The 18,781-nt window shown below is 43.1% G+C and overlaps 1 protein-coding gene across 1 annotated transcript in view; it reads left to right on the plus strand.

Annotated features, from left to right (window-relative positions):
* Positions 1 to 17,886, plus strand: part of LOC147117349 (HEPACAM family member 2-like) — a 230,023-nt gene extending 212,137 nt beyond the window's left edge. Inside the window, exons 9-10 of the mRNA XM_085988276.1 lie at positions 5,465 to 5,586; positions 15,272 to 17,886. Of these exons, the coding sequence (XP_085844402.1) occupies positions 5,465 to 5,566 (102 nt within the window). The 3' untranslated portion in view covers positions 5,567 to 5,586; positions 15,272 to 17,886. The remainder of the gene's footprint in view (positions 1 to 5,464; positions 5,587 to 15,271) is intronic.
* Positions 17,887 to 18,781: the final 895 nt, after the last annotated feature.

Consider the following 18,781-nt stretch of genomic DNA (forward strand, 5'->3'; position numbering starts at 1 on the left):
GCAAAGACCATTGTTTGCCTCCCTCTATTTGATTTATTGCTCCCCATCTAATTTAAGTTCTTGTATCCAGCCCCGACCTAACAGATTTGGTCCAGAACCCGATACTACAACTACAGGTAGCTGTTCCACGGTGTCCCTGTGTTGCACAGTTACAGTAGCTGTACCCAATGTCACCACTCGTTCACCAGTATATGTTTTAAGCTGCATAGAGCAAGACTTTAACTCTGGAACTTTTGCACGGTTCCACAATTTTGAGTACTCCTCCCTGTTCATTATGGTCGCACCGCATCCTGTATCCACTTCAAAGTTGACCTTAGAGTCATTTACTGGCAGTTGCAAAGTGATAGGATCCACTTTTGGAATGTTCTCTACCATACTATGCATTATGAACATGTCGTCTTCTTTCTCAGCTTCTCCGCTGATGTGATGTGCTCCCTGTTTTTTCACTTCTCTTCCTAGGTTTTGCTTTCCTCCCCCTTTTGGTTTGTATTCCTCCACGGTTGCTTTTGCCTTGCATGCACATTTTATATGTCCTTTTTTCCCACACTTGTGGCACTTTTCCTCCAGAAACCTGCATTCCCTCGCCAGGTGATCACCATTGCATCTATAACATGCCTTTATATGCGCACATTGTGGTTTCTGACGCATATTTAACTTGTGCACAACAAGCTGACCTGCAACTTGCTTTGTAGTAGCCCAGTCGGAACCTTGTATTTCTTTTACATCTCGGTTCGCTGTCTCTAGTTCCAACACTTTGTCATACGTAAGCCCAGTGTTGGACAATAATCTCCGTTGCATTCGATCATCCATTATCCCTCAAACTAGCCTATCTTTCAGCATGTCTTTCAGGTTGTTGCCGTAATTGCAATCGTGTGCCAATTTCCTCAACACCACTACATAATCCAATACAGTCTCTCCCGGTTTTCTATTCCGTGAATTAAATTTGAAACGCTGTACAATCTCACTCAGTCTGGGATTGAAATGGTCCTTTAGCAAGGCCACTAAGTCAGCAAATGATCAGTCTCCAGGCTTTGCAGGACTGCATAAGTTTCTCATTAAACTATACGTCTGACTTCCCACGGAAGTGAGCAAAATAGCCCTCCTTTTTCCGACATCATTCATATCATTTGCTTCAAAGAAATGCATCAACACCTCGCAGTATTCATCCCAGGTCTGCATCTGAACATCAAAAGCAGAGATCTTTCCAACGTAGCAGCCATGATCCGTTATTCAGTGCTCCTTTTCTTTTTTTTTCGTCAAGATGTGATCTGTTTATCCTCGTTGCCAATATGTGATATCCGAGTGGTAAGGTCAGAAACTGAGAGAAGCGAGATATTAGGAACAAAACCCAACTGTTTATTTACACGGTGTAGCAGAGGTCTCTCTCTTACAAGCTGGAGGCCAGGCACATTTCTTATTGCACGAGCCAAGATGGAGAATGAACCTCTGAGTCATACCCATAATGCCACATTGCCGTATTAACTGGTGTACCAGGACATTGAATACATGACCCATTACCTTAAAAACTGGTGAATGTGAACCCTTAATATTTGGCTCCATCTGGTGGATAACTTAAACATTACATCCCAGATTACTATACATACTTAGTATAAGATATAGTAGGAGGCTTCTGGCAGCCCCTTTCCACAGTCTCCATCTGAAGGGGATGCCCACAATCTTTAAAGTCCACTTCCACTGACCAAACTTCCATCAGGCGGAAATCCAAGAAAATGACACAGGGATGCCCCCGAAAATATGTGTTAAGTGCAAAGGGGACAGAGGCCTATCGTGCCATAATGGGTCTTTGCCCTTTGTTATATCCCAGAAATAGATGTTGACAAAGGCAAAAGAAAATCATCTCCATTATGTTTCCTTATGCCAGACAGTATTCCTTGAGCACAAGAAGGCAGGAAAGTGACCTGTTCTTTGACTTCTGGCAATGCCACTATGTAACAGCTGGAGGAGTGCCAGGCTGGGCTGCATTGATTCATCCTCTGATTTTCTGTCTCTCCCTACACACTCATTCATATCACTAACACATTGCACCACCTTTGTAACTTCCCTAGTAAATGGTTTGTTTAATTTCTGCCCATTTATTAATATTGATGACCAGGTGAATTCCTACATACTTCTTTCCAGGTAAGAAACTATGGAGGTGAAATTCCACCTCGGCATTTGCACAAAACAAGTCTTTTCAAGTTGAATTTCTATTCCGTTCAAAGTTCTGTTTTACAATAAATATCTACCGACGGTATATATTAGGGTAGTGCGTTTGATGTAGCGTATATGGACTTCAGCAAGGCTTTTGATAAGGTTCCACATGGCAGACTGGTCAAGAAGTTAAAAGCCCATGGGATCCAGGGCAAAGTGTCAACTTGGATTCAAAACTGGCTTGGAGGCAGGAAGCAGAGCGTAATTGTTGATGGGTGTTTTTGTGACTAGAAGGCTGTTTCCAGTGGGGTTCCACAGGGCTCAGTACTAGGTTCCTTGCTTTTTGTGATATATATCAATGAACTAGACTTGAATATAGGGGGTATAATTAAGAAGTTTGCAGATGATACTAAAATCAGCAGTGTGGTTGATACTGAAGAAGGAAGCCGTAGACTGCAGGAAGACATCAATAAATTGGTCAGGTGGGCAGAACAGTGGCAAATGGAATTCAATCCGGAGAAGTGTGAGGTAATGCATTTGGGGAGGGCTAACAAGGAAAGGGAATACACATTAAATGGTAGGACACTGAGTAGTGTAGAGGAACAAAGGGACCTTGGAGTGCATGTCCACAGATCCCTGAAGGTAGCAGGCCAGGTAGATAAGGTGGTTAAGAAGACACACGGAATGCTTGCCTTTATTAGCCGTGGCATAGAATACAAGAGCAGGGGGGTTATGCTTCAACTGTATAAAACACTGGTTAAGCCTCAGCTGGAGTACTGCATGCAGTTCTGGTCACCAAATTACAGGAAAGATGTGATTGCACTGGAGAGGGTACAGAGGAGATTTACAAGGATGTTGCCAGGAGTAGAGAATCTTAGCTATGAGGAAAGACTGGATAGGCTGGGTCTGTTTTCCTTGGAACAGAGGAGGCTGACGGGAGACCTTATTGAGATGTATAAAATTATGAGGGGCATAGATAAAGTGGATAGAAAGGACCTATTTCCCTTAGCAGCGGGGTCAAAAACCAGGGGGCACAGATTTAAAGTAATTGGTGGAAGGTTTAGAGGGGATTTGAGGGGAAATTTCTTCACCCAGAGGGTTGTAAGGGTCTGGAACTCACTGCCTGAAAGGGTGGTAGAGGTAGAAACCCTAACCACATTTAAATAGTACTTGGATGTGCACTTGGGATGCTGTAACCTGCAGGGCTATGGACCAAGAGCTGGGATGTGGGATTAGGCTGGATAGCTCTTTGCTGGCTGGCACAGACACGATGGGCCGAAATGGCCTCCTTCCGTGCTGTAACTTCCTATGATCCTATGATTTATATTAAATATATGTCACCTGCAGAGACTTCCTGTCAACGTTTTTCCATTAAAAGTTTCTGTATTCATGCTTGAAATAGGAACTGCCTATGTAAAGTTGTCACACTGTAATTATATCCTCCCCCAGTGGAGGCACTGCAGTGCCACCACTGGAACTAGCTTTTAATTGCAGCATGTAGTTGCAGTAGATTCCATTATAAATGTGGACTTAGAAATTTATGTATAGAAATATAAAAATAAGGACAGAATGTATGACTTTAAAGTGGGGAATAAATTTCATCTGTACATCTTGGTCCTATTATCCCCCAACCTCTAACCCTGCTTCATTTGAAGATACAATTGGTCCTGAGTCCCCCTGTGCAATGATACAGGAAATCAACTAGTAGCATATTAAAAATATTATATCTGTATATACTTCCTGTCAGATTTTCCATTATAAATTCCCATCTCCACTTTTCTAATGGAAACTATCTACATAAGTTTGTTATGCTGTAATTACTCATGTTGACACTACTGCTTCAGTTTTGTGTATCCCTCTCCTCAGCCTGTACTGCAGAGAAACACCCCTCTTCCAATCAGCTCTACTTCTCTGCTTCCCAAATTGCTCTAGATTATAATGTAAAATCAAATCAAAGTATTGGCCCGTAATTTATGTTCAGTGGCGAAGCAAAGATGTTTGCCATTGGCCCTGAAAAAACTTTTTAAAAATAATCATTTTTATAATTCTTTTAAACATTTTTTATTTTTATTAAAATGGATAAATTTGACATTCCACAGAATTAAAATTAGTTTTTCAGGGCCACAACCTTTGTTTAGCAGTCAATACACTGTTAAAACTCCAGTTACATCTAATCAAAAGGGTCGAACTTTTAATGGGGTATTTAATGGTGATATTCCCACGGAAAAGCCGAAGTTTTCGTCAGTTTCCCTGCTTTCACAGATTACACTGATTGCTGGCTGTGGGTGGGGGTGGAAGGGGGCACGGTGTGGACACAGCGCAGCCAGTGTCGAAGCAGTGAATGACTGACTGCAATTTCAGGATTTCCACGTTAAGATGCGCATGCGCCACACCCTGAAGTTGTTCGTTGTTCGTTCGCGGTTATTATCAACCGCAAATTCTGACCCATTGTATAAAAATAAGGACTAAATGTACGACTTTAAAATGGTGACTGAATTACATCTGTGCATCCTGGTTCAAGTATCCTCCGGCCTCTAACCCTACTTCAGCTGAAGACTACACTTGGTTTGGACCCCTGTGTGTTGCCATCAGAGATTGACGAGTTTGTGATCGAAAATGTCACACTACTACTGGAGGAAGTGCTCTTTTGAGTTTGGTAATAAAACCTATTGTTGAGGTAGAGTGGAAGGAGTTTGAGTCTGCCCTTGGCTTGGGAACATTCAATGTTGACACTAGGTCATCAAAGTAGCAAAGGGTTCTAATTCTGCACTGCTGCAATCCCTCATCTCAATACACTAATAATGGACAAAAATATATAAATTTAAATAGATTTGCCTCTCTATCCCTTCCTGCTAATGATTTATTTTAATGTTTTACATTATTTTAATAATGTGGTTACTTAGTTTGGCAGAGGCAAAACAGTAAGTTACGGTGGTGGCTGATACAGTCGGCTATACGCTGTTGCTATGGTTTATTGACAGGTCCTAAATACTTTCAGTACTCTTATATGCTTAATAGATGATACTTAAAAGTTTATGGGGAGACTTTTATGATGCAAACCCCTTTTCATAGATTTATTTAAAAACTCATTAAATACCTCATTGTTGTTGGATGTGTATCTTATGTTGGATTTATAGTATAGAATGCACTGGAGACAGAAATAATACAACATGGAAGCTGTCATTTTACATTATGTTAAAATGCTGCGACCATTCGAAATCAAGTGTGATTTGATGTGACTTTTTCTTTAGTGAATGGGACTTCATTTCAAGCCGATTTAAAAAATGTATTTTACTTGTTTAATGTATTCCAGGTTCCACCGGATAAATTAAATACAGTGTACGATATTATTCGAGTACCAGATGTTTGCACCACAGTTTATGATGTCATTTGCCATTTACCAAAAACATCCTGATGCCCGATCTGTCACAACAGGTAGCAATGGCTTTCATTTTGAATTTGCTAATTATGTTATATTGCAGTTCCTTATTTTTTTTAATGTACAGCAGAGACTGGATGTTATAACCAGTTATATCGTTGAGATGAAAATCTTTTATTTCTGATGTCTGTAGAGTTTTCTTTGGGCCATGCAACTCAATTCCTATTGTGAGCAAATAGCACAAAGCTGGCTGGAGTTCAACAAAAATTGTTTCTAAATTAGTAGTCACTTTTTAAGAGATGGCTGGCATGAAATGTGGAAATATCCCACTACTATAGTAAGGTGTTCTACTGAGGCTGAGGTTAAGTCACATCGATTTAAACAGTGTAGATGGAGCTTTCGTCCATGGGGAGATTTTCAACCTGCACCCAAATCGGGGGCGAAGTGAGCAGGGCATCCACAGTGATGTGGGCAAAAAGTGTGAACCATATTCGTTTTGTGCCTCATTTCTATATGATGAGTGAGCTGTCATCATTACACATTCTGGTTATTGATAGCTCACTCATTGGAGGGGACAAGAATTCAGGTGAGAGCTCCTTGAGGTCAACCCTTCATGGGCATCTCAAGTGCACTCAGTACATGATCAGCACTCTTCCACCTCCAGTGCCGTGGCCAAGGATAGCAGTTTTAGTTTTGAAATTTGTTTGATGGCATTTTAAAATACAGTACCATTTTGCACTGAATCCTTGTTCTGCTGTTTCTTTGGATTGGTGTTTATAGACTGTGTGTAGTGATGTGATAGAAATAACCATGCTGTTATTTAAGTTGACGGCATTCATCTGGAGGGTTGATAGATTGGGTTTGATGGTAGGAAGTGTAAAGTCTGTGGGTTGTGCAGTTAATAAATACACAGACTTCAGAAGTAACAAACAAACAGGTCTTTACTATTCGAAGGTCCGGGCGAATCTGCCCCAGCAATCCTGCCACAACACTTATATACTGGTGTGGTCACTATCGGTATTACAGTATACAGAAGCCAAACAAATAGTGCCACACCTAAAGTAGTTCTCTTAAAGGTGAACGGTTACATTCAATAGTTCCCTTAAAGGTAGACGGGTACATACACTACAATCCTCCCTTTTTAGCTTATTACTTACAGAGTCCCCGTTAAACATACATATCTTCAACTTCCTATAAAACAAATTACAGATATAATCTCGGTGGAGTCAATGTCATATAAAACAATTTACAGATATAATCTCGGTGGGAACAGTTCACAGGTTCAGTCTCTGCGGAAACAGTTCATAGATTCAGTCTCTGATCTTGACTCGTTCCAAACAACATTTCTTTGGTGTAGCCGGTTCACCTGGCTAGCGTGACCCCTCCATAGCCTTTTCTTGACGTAACAGCTTGAACTTTCGTCCTGTTGAACCAGCAGTGCGGACTTTTACAACCAACTGGCTGTCTTGACATTTTCCAGTTTTTCAACTAATATAGCTCCTTTCGTAGTGTCCCGCCTAAGATGGTAGAAGTGCTAATATTTTAGACAGTTATTATCTTCTGCTTCTTCTTTTTCTTTTCTGCCTTTTTGAAACTCTCGGAGCTCCTTTCTCGGCTGCCAGCTGTAGCGCCACCAACTCTCTATGTTCCTTAGACCTTAAGTGCTTCATCCGGATTTCAGCACTTTGGGAGTTTTCATCACAAGCTGGGCAGACCACATCCTCGTAATATTCAGTGTCACTCAACAGGTTATGGTAATATTCGGGTTCGTCCTGAGTTAGGCCAGCGAGAGAGCCTTCTTCTTCCTCCTCCCCCATCTGGACGTTAGCTGACGGTGGTTCCTTCCCTAAACATCTTTCTTGAAAAGACTTCTTCATGCATTCATATTCATCCCGCTCTTCCTGGGTTATCTGCCATTCCTTCACGACGGACCTCATTTGTGAGTTCAATACCTTCCCTTCCATCGGGAATTGCGTTATCAGGCTATTTAATCCTTCTACTGAAGTAACGGTTTCCACATTCTTCTGTTCACCTTGACGTGATTCAACGTACTTTTGGCATCCTTGTAAAATTTGTGTTGCCACCTCAGCTATCTCCGTGACTTTTGAGAGCTCCGAACTCGTTCCCCCTGAAGACTGAAGCTCGTGTTCAGATTGTTCCCCTTGCAGAGTCTTGTCCTTCAGCCTATGAAGGAGTTGGCTGACCGTTAACTCTTCCCTGGGAACACGGTGGATCAGAGTCTTCTCCATTTCATCCACCTTTTCCTCCAATACTTCCACCTTCTGTTCCTCTTGAACTTTGGCTTTCAGCGCTCGGAAAAGTTGCGCCCTGATGCTCTCTAGCTCATGTTCAGGGACCATTCTTACAGTCTCTGAGTTTCTTACAGTTTCCTTTTCTTCCACTGAAAGGATTCCCAGTTGAATCTGTTCTTCAAGTTGTTGAACCTCGGTCATTGCCGCCTCATATTTGTCTTGGGTGTCCTTCAATGTTTTTATGAGTTCTTGGACATCCTGTCTTTCATGTTCTGCCATGTTTTTCACCTCTAATTTCTCATCTATGGATGGCACTTCTACCGATGAGTCTGTCTTGGCCTTGAGCTCATCAAGAATTTCCTGCAGCCTTTGGACTTCTTGCTCATGTTCAACCTTTAGTTGTTCATATGCTTCTACTGAAACTAGCTTTTCGGAGGTTGCCGAGTTAACCCCCTCCAGAATTGTAGCCTGGGCCTGTTCATACTGTTCTTTCAACTTCTCACACTCTGCTTGTAAGGAGTCGTAGAGAAGAGCTGGAATAAAATCCTGGCTTCCTGAAGATTCCTCTTCCTTTGGTTCGTTCTGTAAATATTCTAGTTCCTGAACAGCATCAGGGGAATGTGATTGGTATTTGGCCACGATGGCTCTATGGTCGCTCTCTGCTTGAGCTAGCTGTCTCTGTTGTCTTTCCAGGTTCTCCCACTCGGTGTCCCAGAACTTTTCCATATTTTTCATCTCTTGTACGAGACGGTCACTCAACTGTTCTAATTGTTGTCGTACTTTGACATAAGTTTGCGTCCGAGCTCGGTGTTCTTCCGTCGTGGATGAATCCTTTGCTTGAACAGGCTCAGAATTCTCTGTCAACCTGGAGTTCTGCTCTGCCGCTTTATTCTTCTTGGTAACGTAAGTCCTTCTGCATGTCTTCATTTTCTTCCCCATCGTCGGCAAGTCCCTTTTAGCCTTGTCTTCCATATTCGAATTGGTCTTATCATCATCCATTTCAGAATCTGAGCTAATAGCTTGCACCGAGTCCTCCCTCATTATGGCTTTTAGGTAATGCCCTTCCATGTCTATTTTCTTAATCCACTCCCGTCCTAGAAGTGGTGGTCCTCCCTCAGGTAATACGTACAAGTTCATTCTTGGGTGTTCTTTACCCCTATCTCTCACCTTGACTCTTATTTTCCCCACGGGGTATACGTTATGCCCCGTGTATGTCTGTAATATGAACTTGGTATTTCTTAAAGGTATGTGAGAGAATAGCCGGTTGTAGTCCCTTCGGTTGATGACTGATAGAGCTGATCCAGTGTCCAGCTCCATTCTTACTTGGACTCCAGCTATTTTTAGTATGACCCAGATGGTTTGTAGATCCGTTTCTTTACCCACATTGTGGATTCTCAGACTACCCAGCTCCTGGTTGTTTGGGTCTGAGTCTGAATTCTGTTCGTCTGAACTCTTCTCAGCCACCTTGTGTACCTTGTTGTACCTTTCTTGTGGTGGCTTCCTTTGATTGTTGGTCTTTTTCCCGGACCGGCATACCTTCGCGATGTGACCCAGTTTGCCACATTTCCTACACTCTTGGTTCTTAAACCAGCATTGATTCTGGTCATGCGTTGTCTTCCCACAACGGTAGCATTTTGTTGTGCTTGAAGTAACTTGGTCCACCCCGAGTGCCGCCACCTTGAGTTGCATTTCCGCCGTTCCTTTCGCTGCGGCTTCGTGCGATGCAGCTATAAGGACAGCCCTGTCCAGTGTGAGGTCGTTCTCTTCCAGTAGTCGCTTCTGCGTCCCTTCTTTGGACAATCCGCATACGAACTTGTCCCGCAGCGCTTCTGTCAGATTCCCTCCGAACTGGCAGTATTTCGCTAGCCTACGCAGTTCGACCAAGTATTCCGCATTGCTTTCGTCTTTCCTCTGCGTTCTTGCGTAGAATTTGAATCGTTCAGCCAGCATCAACAGTGTGGGGTTCAAGTGGTCCTTCAGCACAGCCACAATCTCTTCGAAGGTCTGATCCGCTGGTTTATTTGGTGCTATTAGATGCTTCAAGAGCCCGTATGTTTTTGCCCCCATCGAGTTTAGCAATGTTATCGCCTTGTCGTCTTCCTCTATTTTGTTGGCTTCGCAATAGATCTCTATGCGTTCCACGTACGTGGCCCAGTCTTCTATTTCAGAATTAAAATCGTTAATATTCCCTCTCTTAGGCATCTTTCTTCCCTTGGGAGCAGCACCAGTATTTCTTTAAGTATTCTTATTTATTTGTTTATTTCTAAGATGGCGGTTTTCCCGCGAAAATGGCAGTTTCCCGCTCTTTCCTTCTCTCCCCGCCCACTTCACTGGTGGTATGTCAGTTAAGATGGCGGTTTTTCCCGTGAAAATGGCGGTTTCCCGCTCTTCCTTTCTCTCCCCGCCCCCTTCAATGGCGGTTTCCCGCTTCTGTCGTCTCCTCCGCCTAATGGCGGCTTCCCGCGTTTCTTCCTGGTGGAAGGGGTACGCTTTCCCCACAGCGGACAGGTTCAGCTGCTGGGCTGGCTCTCGCACAGCTCCCCTTACTCGGCTCTGTCTTTTCCTCCCGCCCGCACGGCTCTACCGGCGCTGGGTACATCCCGTTAACGGAGGACAGTTCAGCTGCTGGACTGGCTCTCGCGCAGTCTCTCTCTCCGTACCCGGCTCTGTCGCTCTCTCTCCCGCACGTTCGGTTCTACCGGCCCTGGGTGCCCTGTTGGTGGAGAACAGTTCAGCCGCTGGACTGGCTCTCGCACAGTCTCTCTCCCCTTGCTCGGCTCTGTCTCTCCCTCTCCCGCACGTTCGGTTCTACCGGCCCTGGTTACCCCGTTGGTGGAGGACAGCTCAGCCGCTGGACTGGCTCTCGCGCAGTCTCTCTCCCCTTGCTCGGCTCTGTCTCTCTCTCCCACCCGCACGGTTCCTGTTCGCCTCCCAGCCCTCTCGCAGACCGGCGTTTCCCTCCTCGGCTGCGGCTGGGTTTCTCTTCCCGCGCCTACTCCCAGTCTCAGCGCTTCGTGGCTGCGGTCGCTGCCCGGCTTTTCCCGCCGATCGAGGTCCGACTGTCTCACGACGCCGTTGGACCCGACTTTCTGACCAGCTCTGCTCCCCCTCGACCGTGGTCGAGTGCACAGCCCTTATCCTCCGGATATTCTCTACACCTTCCCCTACTCACAGTCTCCGCGGCCGCCTTGTTTCCTGCTGATCGGCTCACTCCGCACCGTGGTAGAAGGGTAGTCAGTGCCTGTTGCTAATGGAAGCTTTTGTTGCTAAAGTCTTCCTCCTTCCTCCTGCTGCAGCCTCGTGTTTTCTTTCAGCAGCACGACGAGGGCGGTTGCCTCTCTTCGACGCTCTTCGTTGCTTTGGTAGTCTTGCCGCAGGGTACGATCGGACTCGTCGCCACTGTAAAGTCTGTGGGTTGTGCAGTTAATAAATACACAGACTTCAGAAGTAACAAACGAACAGGTCTTTACTATTCGAAGGTCCAGGCGAATCTGCCCCAGCAATCCTGTCACAACACTTATATACTGGTGTGGTCACTATCGGTATTACAGTATACAGAAGCCAAACAAATAGTGCCACACCTAAAGTAGTTCTCTTAAAGGTGAACGGTTACATTCAATAGTTCCCTTAAAGGTAGACGGGTACATACACTACAGGAAGGGCTATTGGTATGGGGTGGGATGGGGGGACGGGGACCGGGAGGGATGATTCTATCAAAGCGTTCATCGATAATCTATTGCCATTAAGCTCTGGCAGCTGGCAGGATTGTGGCCCTTGCTCTTCCTCGGCATCCTGCAGCTCCTCCTGCTCCTGCACCTCTACATCTTCCTCCTAGAGGGCACAAAGAGTTGCCTCCATTACAGGGCAAGCTTTTGATGCATGCAGCAAGTTACAGTGAACCTTTAGGCTCTCTCAGGGCTATATTGCAGGATGCTTTCCAACCTATTGAAGCAACGGTGCCTTTGTTTCAGAATGCCGATGATTTGCTCAATCTGGTTGAGGCATGGCTCTGATTGTTGTGCTCCTCTTTTCTGTGCTCAGGTTCCTGACAGGTGTCATGAGCCACGTGGGGATATCCCTTGGCCCCCAAGCAACCAGCCTAACAACCCATGGTCTGGGTGGAAGACAGGGGTGGGGGATTGAAGACGGGCACAGGTTAAAGGCATTATGACAATGGCAGGAAACTGAGCAAAGACCTGCATGATGCGTTACCAGGTGTCACACACCAGCTGCACATTCCAGTAGCCCTTCCTATTCATGTATATTCCAGGTTCTTGATTTGGAGCACGCAAGGCCTTGTGCGTGGAATCAATTATGTCCTGCACCCACACCTGCTATCCTGGTAAAGTCCAGAGCCTTGTTTTCCTGCTTTGCTGCCACCATTGGGAAGGAGATGAATTGCTTTGCCTTGGCAAAGAGCATGACCTGCTTGATGCAGGAATGGATCACAGATTAACTGATGCTACTCATGTCACCTATTGTAGTCTGGAATGACCCAAAGATGTAGAAATTCAGGGCCACAGTCACCTTCAGAGCCATAAACAATGACGTGTGTGACCTGGTGTTGAGTTGCAGTTGGTGCTGTTACAGGAGACATAGCTCTGGTGAAGACCCTCTCTGGTGAAGCAGAGCCACCAGACACACGGCTACTCAATCAACTGGAGGTAAGATGTTTTGGTCTTGTTAACTGGCATGGAGTAAGGTCTCCTGCGCCCTCTCCTCCTTCACCATCTACTCCCAGCAGCTGCAGGTCTCTCAACTCTTGCTTCTGCTCTTCCTACTCTTGGACCAGGAGGAAATTTGTGCATAGGCATTTTATGTAGTCAACTACAACCAGCACAGCTAGAAATAGGCATAGAAGTCCATCACCAGTCTAAAACTACTAACCAGGCACTTACCTAACTGCAGTTGATGATCCTTTTAAATAACACTGATACAACTGTTCCCATCCAGGATTTGTAGGCAGGTTTTAGAATGGGCAAATGCAGCCCTCGGGAAGTTTAATATGGCAAAACATCTGTATTTCTGAAGTTATGGAAGCTGCTGTTCTAAAACTCTCATAATGCCTGGTGGTCAAGAGAGGGAACAATAATGACTCAATGTGCATGTGCTTTCTCACATGTGGCTCTAATCAGAGCTCAGCTTGATGGGCTGGGCCATGAAGGGATGGATGTATGCAATTTTGGAGATCTTCATGGGCCCCAGCAGGGCACATTGGGCTGTATGGAGACATTTATTGGAGCAATTGGAAGATAATATAGTTACTTTTACAGGTAAGTTTGTGATATTTTTGTAATTGTTGAATTTTTCATTTTATTACATTTGAATTTTAGGGTTGTATAGTAGGGTAGATGAGGAATTGTCATGGTTTTGATATCTCCGAAAATGTTTCTGTTACAATACAGTCAGACATGACTTTTGTTGTAACCTGATTGGGGAGAAATGTATTGATAAAATACTATTGGGAGAGGAAGTTGAAATAGGAGGGAAAAGTTTTGTGCAATATTATTGGTGAATAACCAAAGTAAAAGATAACCATTTAGAATGTGAATTATCAAATGTTTTATGTGCCTGTCATGTCACAAATGTTTTTAGGGGTATCTGGCGGTGTAGCTTGGGAACTGTCGTGGGGCTCCAATGTGATTGGGAGTTATTTTGAGGAGGAAGATTATAATCTGTGAATATCAAAAGTAGATAATAACCAATTAGAAATAAAAAAAACAGAGACTTAACCAATGAGGAAGATTGAATTTTAACCAATAAAGATCAAGAAAATTGCCAGACATTTATGAAGAGAGTTGATGGGCGTTCACAGTGGGCACTAGAGTCTCAGCGTTCACAGTGGATTCAAAACTTTTGCTCATTAAAGATGTAGCAGGCTTTCTTTCAATTTTTTTTTGCTGTGGTGGCAGGCTATATAAACAATTTGGAGGAAGGGACCGAGTGCAACATATCCAAGTTTGCCGACGATACAAAGATGGGAGGGAAAGCAGTGAGTGAGGAGGACATAAAAAACCTGCAAAAGGACATAGACAGGCTAAGTGAGTGGGCAGAGACTTGGCAGATGGAATATAATACTAGAAAGTGTGAGGTTATCCACTTTGGCAGAAAAAATCAAAGAGCAAGTTATTATCTAAATGGAGAAAAACTGCAAAGTGCTACAGTACAAAGGGATCTGGGGGTCCTGGTGCATGAAACACAAAAAGTTAGTATGCAGGTGCAGCAGGTGATCAGGAAGGCCAATGGAATCTTGGCTTTTATTGCAAGGGGGATGGAGTATAAAAACAGGGAATTCTTGCTGCAGTTATACAGGGTATTGGTGGGGCCACACCTGGAATACTGCATGCAGTTTTGGTTTCCATATTTAAGAAAAGGTATACTTGCTTTCGAGGCAGTTCAGAGAAGGTTCACATGGTTGATTCCGGAGATGAGGGGGTTGACGTATGAGGAAAGGTTAAGTAGGTTGGGCCTCTACTCATTGGAGTTCAGAAGAATGAGAGGCAATCTTATCGAAACATATAAGATAGTGAGGGGGCTTGATCGGGTGGATTCAGTGAGGATGTTTCCACTGATGGGTGAGACTAGAACTAGGGGGCATAATCTTAGAATAAGGGGCTGCCCTTTCAAAACTGAGATGAGGAGAAACTTCTTCACTCAGAGGGTAGTAAATCTATGGAATTTGCTACCCCAGAGAGCTGTGGAAGTTGCAACATTAAATAAATTTAAAACGGAGATAGACAGTTTCCTAGCAGATAAGGGAATTAGGGGTTACGGGGAGAGGGCAGGGAAGTGGACGTGAGTCTAGATTCGGATCAGCCATGATCCTATTGAATGGCGGAGCAGGCCCGAGGGGCCGTATGGCCTACTCCTGCTCCTACTTCTTATGTTCTTACGTTCTTATGTACTTTCCTTCTTTGAAGTGAAAGTTTTCTGATCATGTTTAATGATAAAAGTTTTACTGTGCAATGCAAAGTTTTATTTTACAAATGTTATGAAGTTAGACATCAATCTCTAGCAACCTGGCACAATCATAATTTCCACATAAAAATTCATAACAGAGTAGCATGGGATAGCTCAACTCCAGCCTAAAAAGTACAAATCTCTGCCATTTTAAATAAAGCACAGCTTATCCTAGCCTATATATATTGGATCAGCTTGTCAATGTTCTATTGTAATAAAATAAATGACCACCATTAATCTGAATTCACTGACAACGTAGCCTGATGCTGCAAGTGATATTATCCCTCTTTTACGAAGGTCAGTGTATTGTCAATTCAATGTATCATGGGACCCAAAAATGACAGAAATCACACATTGCAGTCTGATTGTTCCGAGTGTGCTTATGATCAGATTATACCATTTATACTTTCTAAGTATTCACAAGTACAAGCTAAATGTGTTCTGTGTATATTGTAAATAATGCAGGCAAACTGTTGTGAACACATGTATTTCAAAATGCAGTAAGCTTACATTTTCTCTTTTTTACCAGTTGGATGCTGTATTTTGTCACATGCAAGAAGATTGAGACAGTTACGCAACAACTGTGTGTTTTGACAACAAACTGCACTGACAGCCAAGGTCAGACAACAAAAAACAGAACTTTTTACAGTCCAGCATTTTGGTGAATCAAAAAGAAGCATTTGTTCCCAAAAAAGAAAAAATACTGATGCAGTTTGTAAACATTTATTTATCTATAAAGTTCTATCAATGTATTGCATTTAACTTTAAAGGTTTCAGCAGAAAATGTAATATATAACTGAGAATATGTTTGATGACTACATTTCATTTTTAAGCATTATCCGTTGATTGTGTTTACTCTTAAGCTTCCTTTGTCATTCTGTGTAGGCATTGGTTTACATTTTCTATGAGATTTTTAATTGTATAATGATATGCAGTTCACATTTATATAGAAAGAAATTTAAAAAGTCAAATCTAAATCTGAATCCAGCCCAGATTGGAGGGATGATAGTCTTCCCTCTTTGTTAGCAGTAAAGATCCTAACATCAATTAGTTTGGAGAGTCTCAATGTTGTTCCTAGTTGCCACAATATCACAGTGCAAAACTGTGGATTATTTAACAGCTGTTGGCATTAAATTGATAATCTAATTCAGAGAGGCCATAAAGATAGCTAGTGTAGCAACTGAAAATATCACGAGTGCTATAGAGATGGTCCTCTGCTATTGGGGTTGAGGCACATTGTGGATAGAATTTTATCCTGCAGATTACAGTACTATGATATACTTGACCTGGGAGTGCTCAATACTGACACTGGACACAAAAAGTAGAAAAGTGTTCCATTCCCCAGCACTGATAACCCTCACTTTGATAAATACACAAAAAAAATTCTAAATCCCTAATTCTGAATTGGTACAATATATTTTATTCCAGACTACCAAAGATATTGATGTGTAAACCTAATACTTAATCACAACATATATGTTTTTTGTATTGTTTGGTGTGACATGTGCATTTATCTGAATCAGGGAAAGTATGTAAAGATGTGCACGTGATCCAACAGAGGATTTTAAACTTCAAAGCACTAAAGGTACATAACTGAAAAATAGCTTTAAATATTTTAGATACTTCCAAAACAAATACCTGTTTTATTTCGGGAAATTCTTCTATCCTTCTAGAAATTCAGGTATGACCGAATATGTCTAAGACTGTATGATTCTTGTCAGAATTTCACTGTAGCAGCTATGAATGGTCAAATGTTAGTTTTTTTTCATTTCTAACTAATTATTTATAATACTAGCTGAAGAAAAGTTGTTACAAGTTTCCTTAATCCCTTTGGGGGCAACAATAATACATAAGTCTATCTGTAAGGCTTTCTTAGGGACTCTTACAAAAACATGTGAGGGCGCTTTTGGTCTCTCTATCCTGTGTTTTTCAGCGGGAAATGTTTGTGAAACAAAAACATCTTGATTAATTCTCTGAAAATCTCTCATTCAGTTTTATAATGTTTAGTACTATGAGTTTAGATAAAGTCACTTTTGTAAATTTTATGTGAAAAATAAGAAGTGCCTATTTGGGAAGCTGAAAATAAATAGTACTTAAGCACTCAGTGGGTAAGATTGAACAGACATAGTATTCTGACTGACTGGTGGTACTTAACGATTAAGCAGGTGACTTGTATATGAAGGGTATAATTATACTCAGTTTTAATACTATCTTTTCCTGAAAATACATGATATAAAGAATCAAAAATTTCCAGTTGTGATTTGTGATCATTTTATTAGGAGTGAAACTGGCTGAACTTCCATTGAGCAGTGAAGAAACAAACTGATTAAATTGAGCCAGGAATATAGATACAAAAATAAATAGGCATCTTTCTGAAGGAAAGGAAGCCAGGAATCTTTGTTGAAGGGGAGGGTTGATTTCATGGTGGGTGGGGGTGGAGGGAAGTGCTGAATAAAATGCCCACGGGATTAGTGTTGGGAGCACCACTGTTTCTTATTTACAGCACAACTTGGATTCAGAAACTCAATTCAAATTGGTTAAGTTTGCAGATGAAACCAAACTGGGCAGGTCGGAAAAGAGAGGAGAGAATCTGAGTCATAGGAATCAGCCAGAGACCTACAGAAGGAGTGAGATCAAATCTGTCAATTGGGAAAATGTTGGCAGAATAAATTTAATACAGGTGTATATAAGTGTAATGCACTGCACATTGGAAGAAAAATGGGCAACATACAATATTCTGTGAATGGCTATAGAACTACTTAATGGTGAGATTGAAAGAGATTTTCAAATGGCAGTAGCAATATGTCATGTGATTGGAACAACGATCAACAAAGTGAATAGAATGGATTAACAACATTGTTAAATCAATATGGGGTGATTCCACGATCTGCTGCTCCCAACAGAAAATGGCACTTGCAAGAAGTGCATTTCAGGAAATGGTGGACAGCTCTTATAAGTCAGAGGATGTTAGTGCTGAAACTGTCCTGTGCTGTGGTCTAGTATTGTGAAATAACAACAGAAAATGCTGGAAACACTCAGCAGGCCAGGCAGCATCCGTGGAGAGAGAAACAGAGTTAACGATTCAGGTCTGGGACCCTTCATCAGAACTGGAAAAAGCTGGAAATGTAACAGATATTAAGCAGATGCAGAGACGGGGGTGGGGGGGAGTGCGGGGTTTAGGAGGGGGGAAGGAATTGAAAGAACATACTGTGAAAATGTTGCAAATGGGAATGGCAAAAATCATACTGCATGAAAAATGGGGGCAGGGATTATTATCTGAAATTGTTGAACTCGATGTTGAGTCCAGAAGGCTGTAAAGTGCCTAATTAAAAGATGAGGTGCTGTTCCTTGAGCTTACGTTGAGCTTCATTGGAACAGTGTAAGAGGCTGAGGACAGAGAGATCAGAGTGGGAGTGAAGCGGAGAATTAAAGTGACAGGCGACCGGAAGCTCAGGGTCACCCTTACGGACTGAATGGAGGTGTTCCGCAAAACGGTCACCCAATCTGCATTTGGTCTCCCCAGTGTAGAGGAGACCGCATCGTGAGCAGCGAATACAGTATATTAAATTGCAAGAAGTACAAGTAAATTGCTGTTTCACCTGGAAGGGATGTTTGGGGCCCTGGACAGTGGGAAGGGAGGAGGTAAAAGGGCATGTGTTGCATCTCCTGCGCTTGCACGGGACGGTACCAGGTGAAGGAGAAGGGCTGTTGGAGGTGATTGAGGAGTGGACCAGGGTGTCGCGGAGGGAGCGGTCCCTTCAGAATGCTGAAAGGGGAGGTGAGGGGAAGATGTGTTTGGTGGTGGGATCACGTTGGAGGTGGCGGAAATGGCAGAGGATGATCCGTTGAATGTGGAGGCTGGTGGGGTGAAAGGTGAGGACAAGGGGAACCCTATCATGGTTCTGGGAGGGAGGGGAAGGGGTGAGAGCAGAAGTGCGGGAAATAGAATGGACACGGTCAAGGGCCGTGTCAACCACAGTAGAGGGGAATCCTCGGTTGAGGAAAAAGGAAGACATGTCGTAAGCACTGGTATGGAAGG

This window comes from Somniosus microcephalus, chromosome 5 (genome assembly GCF_052327205.1).
Source record: "Somniosus microcephalus isolate GS21.2 chromosome 5, FLI_Smic_1.0, whole genome shotgun sequence".
Classification (NCBI taxonomy): domain Eukaryota; kingdom Metazoa; phylum Chordata; class Chondrichthyes; order Squaliformes; family Somniosidae; genus Somniosus; species Somniosus microcephalus.